Raw genomic sequence first — 18,359 nt, 5'->3', positions numbered from 1 at the left:
AACTCAAAGAATCGACTTTTAGCTGATTTTTTGGCCTTATTCTCCATCTCACTCTTATAAATGATTGGCGATCACTATTAAATAATTGTCCTTGTCTGTAGAGAACACCACTATATAAGAAAAGTAACTTTTCCAAGCGATTGAGGACGTGAGTGAAGAGTGAAATGCGGTAGAAACTCAAAGAATCGACTTTTAACTGATTTCTTGGCCTTATTCTCCATCTCGCTCTTATAAATGGTTGGCGATCACTATTAAATAATTTTTCTCATCTGTAGAGAGCACCACTATATAACAAAAGTAACTTTTCCAAGCGATTAAGGACGTGAGTGAAGAGTGAAATGCGGTAGAAACTCAAAGAATCGACTTTTAACTGATTTTTTGGCCTTATTCTCCATCTCACTCTTATAAATGATTGGCGATCACTATTAAATAATTTTCCTCGTCTGTAGAGAGCACCACTATATAACAAAAGTAACTTTTCCAAGTGATTGAGGACGTGAGTGAAGAGTGAAATGAGGTAGAAACTCAAAGGATCGAATTTTAACTCATTTTTTGGCCTTATTCTCCATCTCATTCTTATAAATGATTGGCGATCACTAATAAATAATTTTCCTCGTCTGTAGAGAGCACCACTATATAAGAAAAGTAACTTTTCCAAGCGATTGAGGACGTGAGTGAAGAGTGAAATGCGGTAGAAACTCAAAGAATCGACTTTTAACTCATTTTTTGGCCTTATTCTCCATCTCATTCTTATAAATGATTGGCGATCACTAATAAATAATTTTCCTCGTCTGTAGAGAGCACCACTATATAACAAAAGTACCTTTTCCAAGCGATTGAGGACGTGAGTGAAGAGTGAAATGCGGTAGAAACTCAAAGAATCGACTTTTAACTCATTTTTTGGCCTTATTCTCCATCTCATTCTTATAAATGATTGGTGATCACTAATAAATAATTTTCCTCGTCTGTAGAGAGCACCACTATATAACAAAAGTAACTTTTCCAAGCGATTGAGGACGTGAGTGAAGAGTGAAATGCGGTAGAAACTCAAAGAATCGACTTTTAACTGATTTCTTGGCCTTATTCTCCATCTCACTCCTATAAATGATTGGCGATCACTATTAAATAATTTTCCTCGTCTGTAGAGAGCACCACTATATAACAAAAGTAACTTTTCCAAGCGATTGAGGACGTGAGTGAAGAGTGAAATGCGGTAGAAACTCAAAGAATCGACTTTTAACTGATTTCTTGGCCTTATTCTCCATCTCACTCTTATAAATGGTTGGCGATCACTATTAAATGATATTCCTCGTCTATAGGGAGCACCACTATATAAGAAAAGTAACTTTTCCAAGCGATTGAGGACGTGAGTGAAGAGTGAAATGCGGTAGAAACTCAAAGAATCGACTTTCAACTGATTTTTTGGCCTTATTCTCCATCTCACTCTTATAAATGGTTGACGATCACTATTAAATAATTTTCCTCGTCTGTAGAGAGCACCACTATATAACAAAAGTAACTTTTCCAAGCGATTGAGGACGTGAGTGAAGAGTGAAATGCGGTAGAAACTCAAAGAATCGACTTTTAACTGATTTCTTGGCCTTATTCTCCATCTCACTTTTATAAATGATTGGCGATCACTATTAAATAATTTTCCTCGTCTATAGAGAGCACCACTATATAACAAAAGTAACTTTTCCAAGCGATTAAGGACGTGAGTGAAGAGTGAAATGCGGTAGAAACTCAAAGAATCGACTTTCAACTGATTTTTTGGCCTTATTCTCCATCTCACTCTTATCAATGATTGGCGATCGTTATTAAATAATTTTCCTCGTCTGTAGAGAGCACCACTATATAACAAAAGTAACTTTTCCAAGCGATTGAGGACGTGAGTGAAGAGTGAAATGCGGTAGAAACTCAAAGAATCGACTTTTAACTGATTTCTTGGCCTTATTCTCCATCTCACTCTTATAAATGGTTGGCGATCACTATTAAATGATATTCCTCGTCTATAGGGAGCACCACTATATAAGAAAAGTAACTTTTCCAAGCGATTGAGGACGTGAGTGAAGAGTGAAATGCGGTAGAAACTCAAAGAATCGACTTTCAACTGATTTTTTGGCCTTATTCTCCATCTCACTCTTATAAATGGTTGACGATCACTATTAAATAATTTTCCTCGTCTGTAGAGAGCACCACTATATAACAAAAGTAACTTCTCCAAGCGATTGAGGACGTGAGTGAAGAGTGAAATGCGGTAGAAACTCAAAGAATCGACTTTTAACTGATTTTTTGGCCTTATTCTCCATCTCACTCTTATAAATGATTGGCGATCACTATTAAATAATTTTCCTCGTCTGTAGAGAGCACCACTATATAACAAAAGTAACTTTTCCAAGTGATTGAGGACGTGAGTGAAGAGTGAAATGAGGTAGAAACTCAAAGGATCGAATTTTAACTCATTTTTTGGCCTTATTCTCCATCTCATTCTTATAAATGATTGGCGATCACTAATAAATAATTTTCCTCGTCTGTAGAGAGCACCACTATATAAGAAAAGTAACTTTTCCAAGCGATTGAGGACGTGAGTGAAGAGTGAAATGCGGTAGAAACTCAAAGAATCGACTATTAACTCATTTTTTGGCCTTATTCTCCATCTCACTCTTATAAATGGTTGGCGATCACTATTAAATGATATTCCTCGTCTGTAGAGAGCACCACTATATAACAAAAGTAACTTTTCCAAGCGATTGAGGACGAGAGTGAAGAGTGAAATGCGGTAGAAACTCAAAGAATCGACTTTTAACTGATTTCTTGGCCTTATTCTCCATCTCACTCTTATAAATGGTTGGCGATCACTATTAAATAATTTTCCTGGTCTGTAGAGAGCACCACTATATAAGAAAAGTAACTTTTCCAAGCGATTGAGGACGTGAGTGAAGAGTGAAATGAGGTAGAAACTCAAAGAATCGACTTTTAACTGATTTTTTGGCCTTATTCTCCATCTCACTCTTATAAATGGTTGACGATCACTATTAAATGATTTTCCTCGTCTGTAGAGAGCACCACTATATAACAAAAGTAACTTTTCCAAGCGATTGAGGACGTGAGTGAAGAGTGAAATGCGGTAGAAACTCAAAGAATCGACTTTTAACTGATTTCTTGGCCTTATTTTCCATCTCACTCTTATAAATGGTTGACGATCACTATTAAATGATTTTCCTCTTCTGTAAAGGGCACCACTATATAAGAAAAGTAACTTTTCCAAGCGTTTGAGGACGTGAGTGAAGAGTGAAATGAGGTAGAAACTCATTAAATCGACTTTTAACTGATTTTTTGGCCTTATTCTCCATCTCACTCTTATAAATGACTAGCGATCACTATTAAATAATTTTCCTCGTCTGTAGAGAGCACCACTATATAACAAAAGTAACTTTTCCAAGCGTTTGAGGACGTGAGTGAAGAGTGAAATGAGGTAGAAACTCATTAAATCGACTTTTAACTGATTTTTTGGCCTTATTCTCCATCTCACTCTTATAAATGATTGGCGATCACTATTAAATAATTTTCCTCGTCTGTAGAGAGCACCACTATAAAAGAAAAGTAACTTTTCCAAGCCATGGAAGGCGTGAGTGAAGAGTGAAATGCGGTAGAAACTCAAAGAATCGACTTTTAACTGATTTCTTGGCCTTATTCTCCATCTCACTCTTACGAATGCTCGGCGATCACTATGAAACGATTTTCCTCGTTTATCGAGAGCACTACTACAAAAGAAAAATTATTTCTCAAAGAGATTGAAGATGCAAGTAAGGAGTGAATTGCGGTAGAAATTCAAAAAATCGACTTTCAACTCTCTCTCATTTTTTCTTCTGGTTCCCTATCTCAGTCCTGCGAATAATTGACGATCCCTATTAATCATCATCTTCACAAGACTCCAAACGCTTGCGCAACTAATGAATTTTTTAAAAACGCTCTGTCACGAACGTCAAACCGTAGTCGGGCGGAGGACTGAACGGTTCACACCTTGAAATCCCAAATTTTCTATTTACAAACATAAAGAACTTTGACCATAATGGACGAATTTTCTTGTCTCGAATTGGTTACTGTGCTCAACGGGTCAAACGGGAAACTTTCTCGATCTTTATCCAGTATAGTTTATAATAAACCAAAATTATACGAATTGATACGAATGTTTTTTTTTTTAAATTTTAGGTGCTTCAGTTGTGCCGATTGCGGACGTTCGTTGGACTCGACCAATCAAAACGACGCCCCCAACGGCGAGATCTACTGTAGAGGATGCTACGGTAGAAACTTTGGACCCAAGGGGGTCGGTTTCGGTATGGGCGCCGGCACCCTTACAATGGCCTAATCTACTTAATATTAAATCACCGCCATATACGAATATGCCGTCGGTGTCCAATTTGACGCTGACCCGGACATTACAGGCCTGGACGAAATGACATCTTTTAGTTACTATGTCAGGGTTTCGTGTCAAATTTGACACCGTTGGTATGACGTGACGGTGAAGACCGCTGTAATATATTATCATGTTATCAATCGTTACACTTTAACAGACAAGGATATCCCGATATGTAATTTAAGCTTAATTATTGCGCAATAATCAATTTATTATATTAGAATTAGCTTTAATTAAGGGCAAATTTTTGAAAGGTATTTTTTTTTGGAAAATATTTTTTTATAATCTATATATATACAATTCCGAGACTCAGAGGGAACAGAAGACTCAGACTGTCGGTTTCCGGACGCCGCAGTGTGTATTAAAAGCAGAATACGAACGACGCAGGTCGACCTGAGAACAAAATAATTGAACAATTGTTAATTTTTTTTTGTATATATCTACACCGGCCATATGAATGGTCTAAATCGAACGGATATTTGCTTAGCGCTTCGCAACTTGTATAACAACGTTTTTCGCTGTATATTATCGACATGGTTCTTTGTTCAGATTATAAAATCTTACAAGAAATATTAATATAAAGCTACAACATTTAGATCAGTTTGTTTTATTTATTCGTATGTCTGATCCGTAGAGCAACATGGGCTTGACTTTTTCAGTTGGGAATAGTATTTGATAGAAAATCATTCTTAATCGAACAAAGTTTATTTGATGATTCTATCTTTAGTAGACAAAAGTTAGTAGTAGTAGCTGCGTTCAAGAATTACTGCCTTCGTGGTTGGGTTAGAGTTTTTATGGTAAGTATCAACATTTTAGAGAAAAGCATTACGAATCAAATAAAGTTTGTTTTATGGATGTAGCTGCAGTAGATCAAAAGTTATTTGAGCTTGACGCAACAAGGGCCTGTTGACGTAAAGTAAAAATAAAATGAAAAGTTTGACGTTATTTCAAGAAAATAAAAAGGTTTTCGTTTAACTTTCATTACTATTATTAAAACTGTAGGTCAACAACCAGAGAAGTTATTAACAAAATTTCTGTCATAACTTCCCTGAAGTGTATACTTTGTATAATAATATCTCTAACAGTATTGGAATTAAACCTTTATTAGTCATTATCAGTAATGTAATGCAAATCATTCTTAACCAAATGAAGCTTATTACACGAGTCTATCTTTACCAGATCAACAGTTATCAACGAAAAACCCTGAGCGTGACGCAGTAAGAGTCTGCTGACGTGAGGCAAAATTCAAGTATCGATAATCACCAAACTATTGATTTCCTTTAAGAAAAATAAAAAGATTCTTATAGATGATCAATGAATCTTCAATTATCTTGATACCCATAAGCCTAAGTCATCCACTAAAGAAGATATAAGGGATTCCTGTATTGTAGCTGCGTTCAAGAATCCTGTATTATATTTTCAAGAATTACTGACTTCGTGGTGGGATTAGAGCTTTTATGGTAACTATCAACTTTTTAGAGAAAACCATTTCTAATCAAATAAAGTTTGTTTTATGACTGTAGCTTCAGTAGATCAAAAGTTATTTGAGCTTGACGCATCAAGGGCCTGTTGACGTAAAGTAAAAATAAAATGAGAATGTTGACGCTATATCAAAAAAAATTAGAAGGTTTTCATTGGTCATTAACAAGTCTATAACTCAATATTATTATTAAAATTGTAGATCAACAACAAGAGAAGTTATAAGCAAAATTTTATTTCATGACGTCCTGTCTGACATCTGCGATATTTCTGATAATATTGGACTTTGAGCTTTATTAGTTATTTTCAATAATTTTATGCACACTATTCCTAACTAAATCAAGCTGTTTTCATGACTCTATCTTTACCAGATCAACAGTTATCAACGGAAAACCCTGAGCGTGAGGCAGTAAGGGTCTGCTGACGTGAACCAAAATTCAAGTGTCGATAATCCCCAAACTATTGATTTCCTTTAAGAAAAATAAAAAGATTCTTATAGATGATCAGTAAATCTTCAATTATCTTGATACTCATAAGCTTAAGTCATCCACAAAAGTAGATATAAGGGATTTCTCTATTGTAGCTGCGTTCAAGAATTTCTGTATTATATTTTCAAGAATTACTGACTTCGTGGTGGGACTAGAGCTTTTATGGTAACTTTCAACTTTTTAGAGCAAACCATTACTAATCAAATAAAGTTTGTTTTATGACTGTACCTTCAGTAGATCATAAGTTATTAACTAAAAGATCTGAGCTTGACGCAGTAAGAGATTGTCGATGTACAGTAAACATCAAATGGCGATAGCTTCTAAGCCTTTGATGATATTTTAAAAAACTAAACAGATTTCTATTGGTATTTAAATAGTCTATAATTTTTTAGGTTAACAACCAAAGAATTTGTACACGAAATTTGCCATCATTGAAGTGTATTCAACATCTGCGATATCTCTAGTAGTATTAGACTTAGAGCCTTATAAGTTATCATCAATAATTTAATACCAGTCATTCTTAAACAAATAAAGTTTATTTCACGAGTCTATCTTTAGCAGATCAAAAGTTATCAACGGAAAACCCTGAGCGTGACGCAGTAAGGGTCTGCTGTCGTGAAGCAAAATTCAAATAGTGATAACCACTAAACCATCGATTTTATTTGAAAAAAATAAAAATAGTGTCATATATGATCATTGAATCTTTAATTTTTTTAATAATGACGAGTGTAAGTGAGCCACAAAAGAAGATATAAGTGATTTCTGTATTATAGCTGCGTGCAAGAATCCTGTTTAAGATTTTCCAAAATATCTGCCTTCGTGGTGGGGTTAGAGCTTTTATGGTAGGTACCAATATTTTAGAAAAAATCATTGCTAATCAAATAAAGTTTGTTTTATATTTATAGCTTACATAGATCAAAAGTTATCCACTAAAAGGTCTCAGCTAGACTGTTGACGCAAAGGAAAAATCAAATGCTAATTTTGATGCTATTTTAATCAAATAAGGAAATTGCCATTGGTGACTAATTAGTCTTTAACTTTCACTATTAGTATTAAAACTGTAAGGCAACAACCAGAGAAGTTATCAACAAAATTTAGGCTATGAGTTCCTTGACAAGTATAATTTATTTTACATCTGCGATATCTCTAGTAGTATTAGACTTAGAGCCCTATAAGTTATCATCAATAATTTAATACCAATCATTCTTAAACAAATAAAGTTTGTTTCACGAGTCTATTATTAGCAGATGAAAAGTTATCAACGGAAAACCCTGAGCGTGACGCAGTAAGGGTCTGCTGTCGTGAAGCAAAATTCAAATAGTGATAACCAGTGAAATATCGATTTTATTAACAAAAAAATAAAAATTGTTTCATAGGTGATCATTGAATCTTCATTTTTTTTTAATAATGACGGGTGTAAGTGAGCCACAAAAGAATATATAAGTACTTTCTGTAATATAGCTGCGTCCAAGAATTACTCTTTTATATTTCCCAAAATATCTGCCTTCGTAGTGGGGTTACAGCTTTTATGGTAACCACCAATATTTTAGAAAAAATCATTGCTAATCAAATAAAGTTTGTTTTAAGTTTATAGCTTAAGTAGATCAAAAGTTATCCACTAAAAGATCTTAGGTGGACTTGGCAAGGGGCTGTTGACGTTGAAGTTAAAATCAAATGCTAATTTTTATGCTATTTCAAAACATCTTTTATGTGTCAATCAGGTTACATGATTCGCTAATAAAGCATATTTTAAAAATTAGTGCCTGGAATTGGTGCTAAGCAAGTCATCTGATTGACACATAAAAGATGTTTTGAGACAATTTTTTCTCCTCTGTTAGTAATTTAAGAGTCAAAAGCTACTTTAGGAAGATATCTTTAGTCTCCAGTGATTTATTTAATATAAGCAACGAAAACTAATAAAGAAAATTAAAAGACATGCCTCTAACTTAATTTTTTTATTATAACTTAAGCTCCAGTTCCAGTGTTCTTATATTCCCAGAATCTGTTATAGTTAGTATCGTCCAAGTCTCTATTAGTATTTGCGTTTCCGGCAAACGGTTTAGTACCACCGGTGGAAGTCGCGTAGGGCGCAGTAACGTTTATGACGTCGACCACTTCCGTTTCCCTTATTACCACTTGTCCATTAACATCTGCCAAAATCATAACGTTTAAAATAACGCTAAAATCGCCTAAAAATCCACTTACCATCATTGGAAAGCCAGTCCCTAGCGAGGCTGCAACCCTTCTTCGATTTCACTGCGTTATCAGCGGTAATTTTGCTGTTTATCGTTAAAAAACCGTATTTTTGAGTTTTTGGCGTATTGGGTGCGAATACAACGGCCGAACTACGTCTGTCTCCCCTGGCGATGATTTGAGCCCACTCGAATACAGCCGAGGCATCACCGAAGATGAAGTCTACGTCACCTTTGATCGTCGGTTTCTTGAAATACTTTCTGCCATTTTTAACGTAGAGTGTATCCTATTCGAAGAGAGAGAGATGAGGTTCTTTCCTACTCTATTAGTCTTTTTTTTACTTTACTTGAAATCCGTAGAACCACACGTGATCGAACTGTTGCTTGTCTCCAGAGCCCAAGAAGGCTACAGCCTGTGCCTCGGTACTGGGGTTCTCTACAGTCAAATAGGCAAGTTCCAAATTGTCGTTAGAGGCCTGGAACACACTGCTACAAGTGGTACCTAAAAATAGACAAGATGCATGTAGTCACTAAACAGCAAATTGTTTGCTTTGGTACTGTTTCTAATGTCTGGCAGCAATTAGTATAAATCACAACATTTGCACTTAAAGTAAAAAAGTTACTGTTCATTGTATTAGGCCAATACCTGAATGTGCTAAAAATGTATACAACACGATGGCATTTTAATATCGCATGAATGTTCTTTAACATCGTGTTACGTCATAAGTCAGTTCTCGACTTGGTCAAAGAGTTTACATGAAAGCTAAATGAGTATCACTCGCTATAATACAACTAAAACGGTTTTTTTAAGAACCGATTAATGCATATTAATTAAATATTGCATAATTTAACCTCGCAAATTTTTACAAAAATTGCAGGCATTTAAAAATACTGAAAATCATTAAATTTTCGACAATTTAGGGGCGGATTTACGCTTCTGTAGTTTTCACAATTTTTCTAAGGAATTTCTTTTTAAAATGATCAAATTTTGTGAATATTTTAGAATTGCCGGAATTTATCCAATTTTTGGAGAAATTACATGAATTTATTTAAAAAAAATAATTTTAAATGATAAAATTATTCAAAATCCGGATATTGGTTTTCAAAAATTCTTAAGGGATTCCAGGCACTAATTTTTAAAATTCCTTGAACTTATCAAATTTTAGAGCAAATTCAGACTTTTGGTTTTTCAAAATTTAAATAAAAGTCATCAAATTTTTTAAAATTTTAGGCATTGATTTTTAAGAATGCTTCGATTCTTTCAATTTTTGGAGGAATTCCAGGCACAAATTTTTTAAATATTTTGAATTTATAATTTTTTTAAAAGAATTTCAGACATCACTTTTTTTTGATAATTTCAAAATTTCTGTGATTGAATTTCAAAATTTTTAAATTCTCTCAATTTTTGGAAATATAATTTGCTAAAAATAATTAATTTTTCAAAAGAACTTCGGGCATCAATTTCTCGCAATTTCTTCAAATTCCAGAAATTTTTTTTTGCAAAATCTCCTGAATTCATTAAATTTTAAGAAAAATTCCAGGCATTAATCATTTTAAAAATTATCAACTGTTTTAAAAATTTCCGGGATTTCTCTATTTCCAACAAAAAAAAATAATTGAAAATGATAAAATGTTTCAAAAATCCAGACATCATCAAATTTTTAGAACAATTCCAAGCATTCATTCGAAAATTTATGGAGTTTCTGGAATCCAAAGAAGTTTTATGAATTCATTACTAAATACATATTGTAAATAATTAAATTTTTTAAAATCTTGGAATTGATTTTCAAAATTCTTGAATTCATCAAGTTTTTAGAATAATTCCAGGCATGTATTTTTATTAAAAATTCTGAAAATCAACAAGTTTTTCAAAATTCCAGGCGTTGATTTTCAAAAATATTTCGATTCTTACAATTTTTAGAGGAAATTCAGGCATTAATTTTTAAAATCCTTTAGGCATCAATTTCCAAAAATGTTTAAAAATTCCTGAGATTGATTTTCAACATTTCTTGAATTCATCAACGATCAAATGTTTAAAATATTTCCGAGGAATTTGTTTTTAAAATTATCAAATTTTGTGACTATTTTAGAATTACCGGAATTTATCCAATTTTTGGAGAAATTCCATGAATTTATTTGAAAAAAAAAATAATTGTAAATGATAAAATTATTCAAAATCCGGATATTGGTTTTCAAAAATTCTTAAATCTTCCAATTTTTGGAGGGATTCTAGGCACTAATTTTTAAAATTCCTTGAACTTATCAAATTTTAGAGCAATTTCAGACTTTTATTTTTATCAAAATTTAAATAAAAATCATCAAATTTTTTTAAAATTTCAGGCATTGATTTTCAAAAATGCTGCTATTCTCTCAATTTTTGGAAATATTTCAAGAACTATTTTTTTAATTTGCTAAAAATAACTAATTTTTTAAAAGAACCTAAGGCATCAAATTCCTGCAATTTCTAAAAATTCCAGACATTGCTTTTCAACATCTCCTGAATTCATTAAATTTTAAGAAAAATTCCAGGCATTAATTATTTTAAAAATTATCAATTTTTTTGAAAATTTCTGGGACTTCTCTATTTCCAACAAAAAAAATTGAAAGTGATAAAATATTTCAAAACTCCAGACATCATCAAATTTTTAGAACAATTCCAAGCATTCATTCAAAAATTTATGGAATTTCTAAAAATCCAAAGAAGTTTTATGAATTCATTACTAAATACGTATTGTGAATGATTAAATTTTTTAAAATCGAGGCATTGATTTTCAAAAATTCTTGAATTCATCAAGTTTTTAGAATAATTCCAGGCGTTGATTTTCAAAAATATTTCGATTCTTACAATTTTTGGAGGAAATTCAGGCATCAATTTCCAAAAATGTTTAAAAATTCCTGAGATTGATTTTCAAAATTTCTTGGAATGACCACATGTTTAGAACAATTCCAAGCAATAAGTTGTTTTTAAAATGATGAAATTTTGTGAATATTTTAGAATTACCGGAATTTATCCAATTTTTGGAGAAATTCCATGAATTTATTTAAAAAAAATAATTTTAAATGATAAAATTATTCAAAATCCGGATATTGGTTTTCAAAAATTCTTAAGGGATTCTAGGCACTAATTTTTAAAATTCCTTGAACTTATCAAATTTTTGAGCAAATTCAGACTTTTATTTTTATCAAAATTTAAATAAAAATCATCAAATTTTTAAAAAATTTCAGGCATTGATTTTCAAAAATGCTTCAATTCTTTTAATTTTTGGAGGAATTGCAGGCAGTCATTTTTAAAATATTTTCAAATTATAAATTTTTTAAAAGAATTTCAGACATATTTTTTTTTTTGATAATTTCAAAATTCCTGTAACTGATTTTTAAAATTTTTAAATTCTGTCAATTTTTGGAAATATTCCAGCAACTATTTTTTTAATTTTCAAAAAATAACTAATTTTTTAAAAGAACTTCAGGCATCAATTTCCTGCAATTTCTAAAAATTTCAGACATTGCTTTTCAAAATCTCCTGAATTCATTAAATTTTAAGAAAAATTCCAGGCATTAATCATTTTAAAAATGATCAAATTTTTTGAAAATTTCTGGGATTTCTCTATTTCCAACAAAAAAAAAATTGAAAGTGATATAATGTTTCAAAAATCCAGAAATCATCAAATTTTTAGAACAATTCCAAGCATTCATTCAAAAATTTATGGAATTTCTGGAATCAAAGAAGTTTTATGAATTCATTACTCAATACATATTGTGACCGATTAAATTTTTTAAAATCAAGGCATTGATTTTCAAAAAATCTTGAATTCATCAAGTTTTCAGAATAATTCCAGGCATGTATTTTTATTAAAAATTTTGAAAATCAACAAGTTTTTCAAAACTCCAGGCGTTGATTTTCAAAAATATTTCGATTCTTACAATTTTTAGAGGAAATTCAGGCATTAATTTTTAAAATCCTTTAGGCATCAATTTCCAAGGAATTTGTTTTTAAAATGATAAAATTTTGTGAATATTTTAGAATTACCGGAATTTATCCAATTTTTAAAGAAATTCCATAAATTTATTAAAAAAAAAATAATTGTAAATGATAAAATTATTCAAAATCCGGATATTGGTTTTCAAAAATTCTTAAGGGATTTTAGGCAATAATTTTTAAAATTCCTTGAACTTCATCAAATTTTAGAGCAATTTCAGACTTTTATTTTTATCAAAATTTAAATAAAAATCATCAAATTTAAAAAAAATTTCAAGCATTGATTTTCAAAAATTCTTCAATTCTTTCAATTTTTGGAGGAATTCCAGGCAGTAATTTTAAAAATATTTTCAAATTATAAATTTTTTAAAAGAATTTGAGACATAATTTTTTTTTTGATAATTTCAAAATTTCTGTGGTTGAATTTCAAAATTTTTAAATTTTCTCAATGTTTGGAAATATAATTTGCTAAAAATAATTAATTTTTTAAAAGAACTTTAGGCATCAATTTCCTGCAATTTCTAAAAATTCCAGACATTGCTTTTCAACATCTCCTGAATTCATTAAATTTTAAGAAAAATTCCAGGCATTAATCATTTTAAAAATTATCAACTTTTTTGAAAATTTCCGGGATTTCTCTATTTCCAACAAAAAAAAAATAATTTAAAATGATAAAATGTTTTAAAAATCCAGACATCATCAAATTTTTAGAACAATTCCAAGCATTCATTCAAAAATTTATGAAATTTCTGGAATCCAATCCTTTAGGCATCAATTTCCAAAAATGTTTAAAAATTTCTGAGATTGATTTTCAAAATTTCTTGAATTCATCAAATGTTTAAAATATTTCCAAGGAATTTGTTTTTAAAATGATCAAGTTTTGTGAATATCTTAGAATTACCGGAATTTATCCAATTTTTGGAGACACTCCATGTATTTATTAAAAAAAAATTGTAAATGATAAAATTATTCAAAAATTCGGACATTGATTTTCAAAAATTCCTAAATTCTTTAAATTTTATGGAGGTATTCCAGGTACTAATTTCCAAAATGGCTTGAATTTATCAAATTTAAAAACAATTTTAGGCAACTATCTTCACGAAAATTTAAATCAAAATCATTAAACTTGTCAAGATTTCAGGCATTGATTTTGAAAAATGTTTCATTTTTTCGAGGAAATCGAGATACTAATTTTTTTGAAATCGTTAATTTTTTTAAGTATCAAGTTCCAAAAAATTTTATTGCACATTGGGTGGAATGCATAAAAAGTAGTATATGCTAATGCTTCAAGTATGTACTACATTTATAAAGTTTACACTACACTAATGTAGCATTTACTACTCTCTGTAGCATATACTACTATGTACGCGATACATAGAAGAAGGTGCTATGCTAGTTATAGTAGTATTTACTACAGTTTAAATGAAGTTGCTGTTTTTGATAATTTTATTGATTAATAATCGCAATCTCTTGAAAATTGAAAATTTTTTTGATAATTCCAGGCACTAATATTCAAACTTTTTAAAAAAAAAGAGTCTGTTTTTAGATCAATTTTTTTTAAGTTTCAGGTATTGATTTCTAATTACATATTTTGAGAATTTTTTCAATTTTTTGAGAAATAAGATTAACTTTTATAATTTAACAAATTCATATTTTTTTAAAATAATTTCAGGCATTTGGTTTCAAATAAAAGTTTGAAATATTAATTTTTTGCAAAGTCCAGACGTTCAAATATCTTTCGATTCTTGTAACTCCTGGAGGAATTCCAGGCATTCATTTTTAAAGTATTTTAAAATTATTAATTTTTTAAAAGAATTTCAGGCATGTTTTTTTTGATAATTTCAAAATTGAATTTTTTTAAATTCTGTGATTGATTTTCAACATTTTTAAATTCTCTCAATTTTTGGGAATATTCCAAGAACTGTTTTTTTAAATTTCTTAAAATAACTAATTTGTTAAAACAGCTTCAGGCATCAATTTTTAACAAGTTTTGAAAATTCCAGACATTGCTTTTCAAAAGCTCCTGAATCCATTAAATCTTAAAAATAATTCCAGGCATTAATTTATTTAAAAAATGACCGCATTTTTTGGATTTTGGAATTTTTTTGGAATTCAAATTTTTCAAATAATTCCAGGCATTTATATTCAAAAATTCTTGAAAATCATTAAGTGTTTCAATATTCCAGGCGTTGATTTTCAAAAATGTTTCGATTCTTAAAATTTTTGGAGGAATTCCAGGCACTAATTTTTAAAATTTTTTGAAATCATTAATTTCTTAAAAGAACTTCAGGCATCAATTTCCAAAAATGTTCCTGAGATTGATTTTTAAAATTTCTTGGAATCACCAAATGTTTAGAACAATTCCAAGCAATAAGTTGTTTTTAAAATGATGAAATTTTGTGAATATTTTAGAATTACCGGAATTTATTCAATTTTTGGAGAAATTCCATGAATTTATTTAAAAAAAAAATAATTGTAAATGATAAAATTATTTAAAATCCGGATATTGGTTTTCAAAAATTCTTAAGGGATGCTAGGCACTAATTTTTAAAAATTTTTAATTTTTAAAATCCTTTAGGCATCAATTTCCAAGGAATTTGTTTTTAAAATGATCAAATTTTGTAAATATTTTAGAATTACCGGAATTTATCCAATTTTTGGAGAAATTCCATGAATTTATTAAAAAAAAAATAATTGTCAATGATAAAATTATTCAAAATCCGGATATTGGTTTTCAAAAATTCTTAAGGGATGCTAGGCACTAATTTTTAAAAATTCCTTGACCTTATCAAATTTTAGAGCAAATTCAGACTTTTATTTTTATCAAAATTTAAATAAAAATCATCAAATTTTAGAAAAAATTTCAGGCATTGATTTTCAAAAATGCTTCAATTCTTTCAATTTTTGGAGGAATTCCAGGCAGTAATTTTAAAAATATTTTCAAATTATAAATTTTTTAAAAGAATTTGAGACATAATTTTTTTTTTGATAATTTCAAAATTTCTCTGATTGAATTTCAAAATTTTTATATTCTCTCAATTTTTGGAAATATTCCAGGAACTATTTTTTTAATTTGCTAAAAATAACTAATTTTTTAAAAGAACCTAAGGCATCAATTTCCCGCAATTTCTTCAAATTCCAGACATTGTTTTTCAACATCTCCTGAATTCATTAAATTAAAAAAAAAAGTCCAGGCATCAGTCATTTTAAAAATTATCAAATTTTTGGAAAATTTCTGGGATTTCTCTATTTTCAACAAAAAAAAAAATTGAAAGTGATAAAATGTTTCAAAAATCCAGACATCGTTGATTTTCAAAAATGTTCCAATTTTTAGAGAAAATTCGGGTATTAATTTTTAAAATCCTTTAGGCATCAATTTCCAAAAATGTTTAAAAATTCCTGAGATTCATTTTCAAAATTTCTTGAATTCATCAACTATCAAATGTTTAAAATATTTCCAAGGAATTTGTTTTTAAAATGATCAAATTTTGTGAATATTTTGGAATTACCGGAATTTACTTCATGTATTTATTAAAAAAAAATATATAAATCATAAAATTATTCAAAAATCCTGACATTGATTTTCAAAAATTCCTAAATCCTTTAAATTTTATGGAGGGATTCTAGGCACTAATTTTTAAAATTGCTTGAATTTATCAAATTTAAAAACAATTTTAGGCAACTATTTTCACAAAAATTTAAATCAAAATCATTAAACTTGTCAAGATAATCCAGGTATTCATTTTGAAAAATGTTTAATTTTTTCGAGGCAAATCTAGGCACTAATTTTTAAACTAGTGCCTGGAGAGTATTAATTTTCAATAAATTTTAAAAAATTCCACACATTGATTTTCAGAATTCCAAGCAGTAATATTTTTCTTAAATAATTAAAAAAATTTGAAATTTCTTGAATTTCTAGAAAAATTAAAATAATAATCGTAAAAAATAACATTTTTCAAAATTTCAGATATTGATTTACGAAAATTCACACAATTTATGGAGGCACTCATTTCCAAAATTGCTTGAGTTCATCATCAAATTTTTCAAAAAATTCCAGGCATTTATATGCAAAAACTCTTGAAAATCATCAAGTTTTTCAAAACTTCAGGAGTTGCTTTTCAAAAATATTTTCATTCTTTTAATCTTTAAATAAATTTTTTAGAAATTTTAGGCATTATTTATCAAAATTCCTTCAATTCATTAATTCTTTAGTATAATTCCAGCCTTTAGTCTTCTTGAATAAGGATCAAACTTGATAGTTTTTAAAAATTTGTGAATTTTTTAAAAATTCTTGAATTCTTCGAATTTTTGGAGGCACTAATTTCCAAAATTGCTTCAAATCAAATTTTTAGAACAATTCCAGGAATCCCAGATATATTCTTCATCTAACTTTTAGATATCGTACATGATAAAATTTCTCAAAATTTAACACATTTATCCTCAATATTTCTTGAAAATCATGAAATTTGTCAACATTCCAGGGGGTTAATTTTTAAACATTTTTCAATTCTTAGAAAATTCCCGATTTCTTAATGGAATTCCAGGCATCTATTTCCAAAAACTTGTCAAACTTCCAGGCATTCCAGAATTTTCAGCCATTCATTAATTCTTATAATAATTGCTAAAAGAATTCTAGGCATCAGTTCTTAAATTTTCTTGAATTCATCAAATTTTTCAGAATTGCAGGCATTGAATTTAAAAAATGTTTGAAAGAATTCCAGGCGTTGATATGCACATTCATTAATTTGTTTTACGACTTATATCTCACGAAAGTGACCAGGATCAGTAGACTATTATACCGGAAAAATTAGTTTAGGTTGAATGGCAACTTTTGATCAAATATATGTTTAAACTAAAGAGAGGAATCGCTCTAAACTCTTACCAATGGTATCTTTACTGGCGCATTTGTAATACATGGAATAAGCCGGATCGCCGCTCTTATATTTGGCACCGTTCGGGTTCACTTGATTAGCATATGCGGTACCAGTCATCGTTGCAGGCTGAGTAAGAACAATATGAACATCTCCAGGACTCCCTGGGGTACCATACAAGGTGAGTGGCACGTCAGTTTTAGGAATAAGCACGGCTTCCCTGTACGTTCCTGCTGATATCTTAATGTATTTTCTAGTGGTTCCACCGGCCTATAAAAATATCTATATTAATCTTTTCCAATTATGTAAGAAAACAAAACAAATACTCACAGTAACCGCAGCATTTACGGCTTCTTGTATGGTAGAATATCCACCTGATCCCACTAAATAATCTTGTTTACTGGTGCTGATTGTTTCGGGAGTCCATCCTTGTAAATATGTCTCTTTTGTATAAAGAGCGGCCTCTGAATCTGATAAAATAGGTCTCGTTGACGTCCCTGGGTAAGTCTGATGGTCAGACGAGTAAGCTACAGCTACCAATAGCTGTAGCACTATAATTTTGTACAGTATCATTTTTCTTATGCTAGAAAATTCACGTCAAATGTAATTTGTTGCTACTGTTACTTAGGTGCTTAATGCAGGATATTTATACTCGAGATTCCTTATTTATACATGTGTGTAACCAATTGTGATTGACCTAGATATGCACGTTTTTAAGTGCTTAAAACTTATTTTTGAAGTGTTTTTCAAGCAAAATATTTTTAGGAATGTATGTATTTGATTTCACAATAAAATGTTTATAGCAACAGCATAGTTGATTTGTTACGAAAAATATAATTTAATAAAAAAAAATAAGAGCAAAATAGACTATTAAAGTTAAATAGGGCACAAGATTGAGACAGAAAACGATAAAATTGGGCGCCTCAATTTAAGGGT

General features: G+C 29.9%; 2 protein-coding genes across 4 annotated transcripts in view; one reads left to right on the top strand and one right to left on the bottom strand.

Annotated features, from left to right (window-relative positions):
* The window catches only part of LOC126740900 (muscle LIM protein 1-like), a 58,841-nt gene extending 53,829 nt beyond the window's left edge, over positions 1 to 5,012 (top strand). For all 3 annotated transcript variants that reach the window (XM_050447083.1, XM_050447081.1, XM_050447082.1), the window contains one exon: positions 4,213 to 5,012. In XM_050447083.1, the coding sequence (XP_050303040.1) occupies positions 4,213 to 4,369 (157 nt within the window). In that variant the 3' untranslated portion in view covers positions 4,370 to 5,012. The remainder of the gene's footprint in view (positions 1 to 4,212) is intronic.
* Positions 5,013 to 8,324: 3,312 nt separating this feature from the next.
* On the bottom strand, positions 8,325 to 18,068 carry LOC126741495 (pectinesterase-like). The gene is made up of 5 exons (XM_050447915.1): positions 17,754 to 18,068; positions 17,435 to 17,693; positions 8,924 to 9,078; positions 8,590 to 8,863; positions 8,325 to 8,534 (listed from the first exon to the last, which is right to left on the bottom strand). The coding sequence occupies exons 1-5, from the start codon at positions 17,994 to 17,996 to the stop codon at positions 8,350 to 8,352; spliced, it is 1,116 nt and encodes a 371-aa protein (XP_050303872.1). The 5' UTR covers positions 17,997 to 18,068; the 3' UTR covers positions 8,325 to 8,349.
* Positions 18,069 to 18,359: the final 291 nt, after the last annotated feature.

The sequence above is a fragment of the Anthonomus grandis genome, chromosome 10 (genome assembly GCF_022605725.1).
Source record: "Anthonomus grandis grandis chromosome 10, icAntGran1.3, whole genome shotgun sequence".
Classification (NCBI taxonomy): Eukaryota; Metazoa; Arthropoda; class Insecta; order Coleoptera; family Curculionidae; genus Anthonomus; species Anthonomus grandis.
This window is presented reverse-complemented; position numbering and strand designations above follow the sequence as displayed.

What these genes read in the sequence shown, in the direction of transcription:
- LOC126741495 (XM_050447915.1), bottom strand. Translation starts at nt 17,996, where the DNA reads ATGATACTGTACAAAATTATAGTGCTACAGCTATTGGTAGCTGTAGCT. An exon ending in CCGTAAATGCTGCGGTTACT is followed by an intron (nt 17,694 to 17,753) that starts GTGAGTATTTGT and finishes ATATTTTTATAG; the next exon opens with GCCGGTGGAACCACTAGAAA. An exon ending in GGACTGGCTTTCCAATGATG is followed by an intron (nt 8,535 to 8,589) that starts GTAAGTGGATTT and finishes TGATTTTGGCAG; the next exon opens with ATGTTAATGGACAAGTGGTA.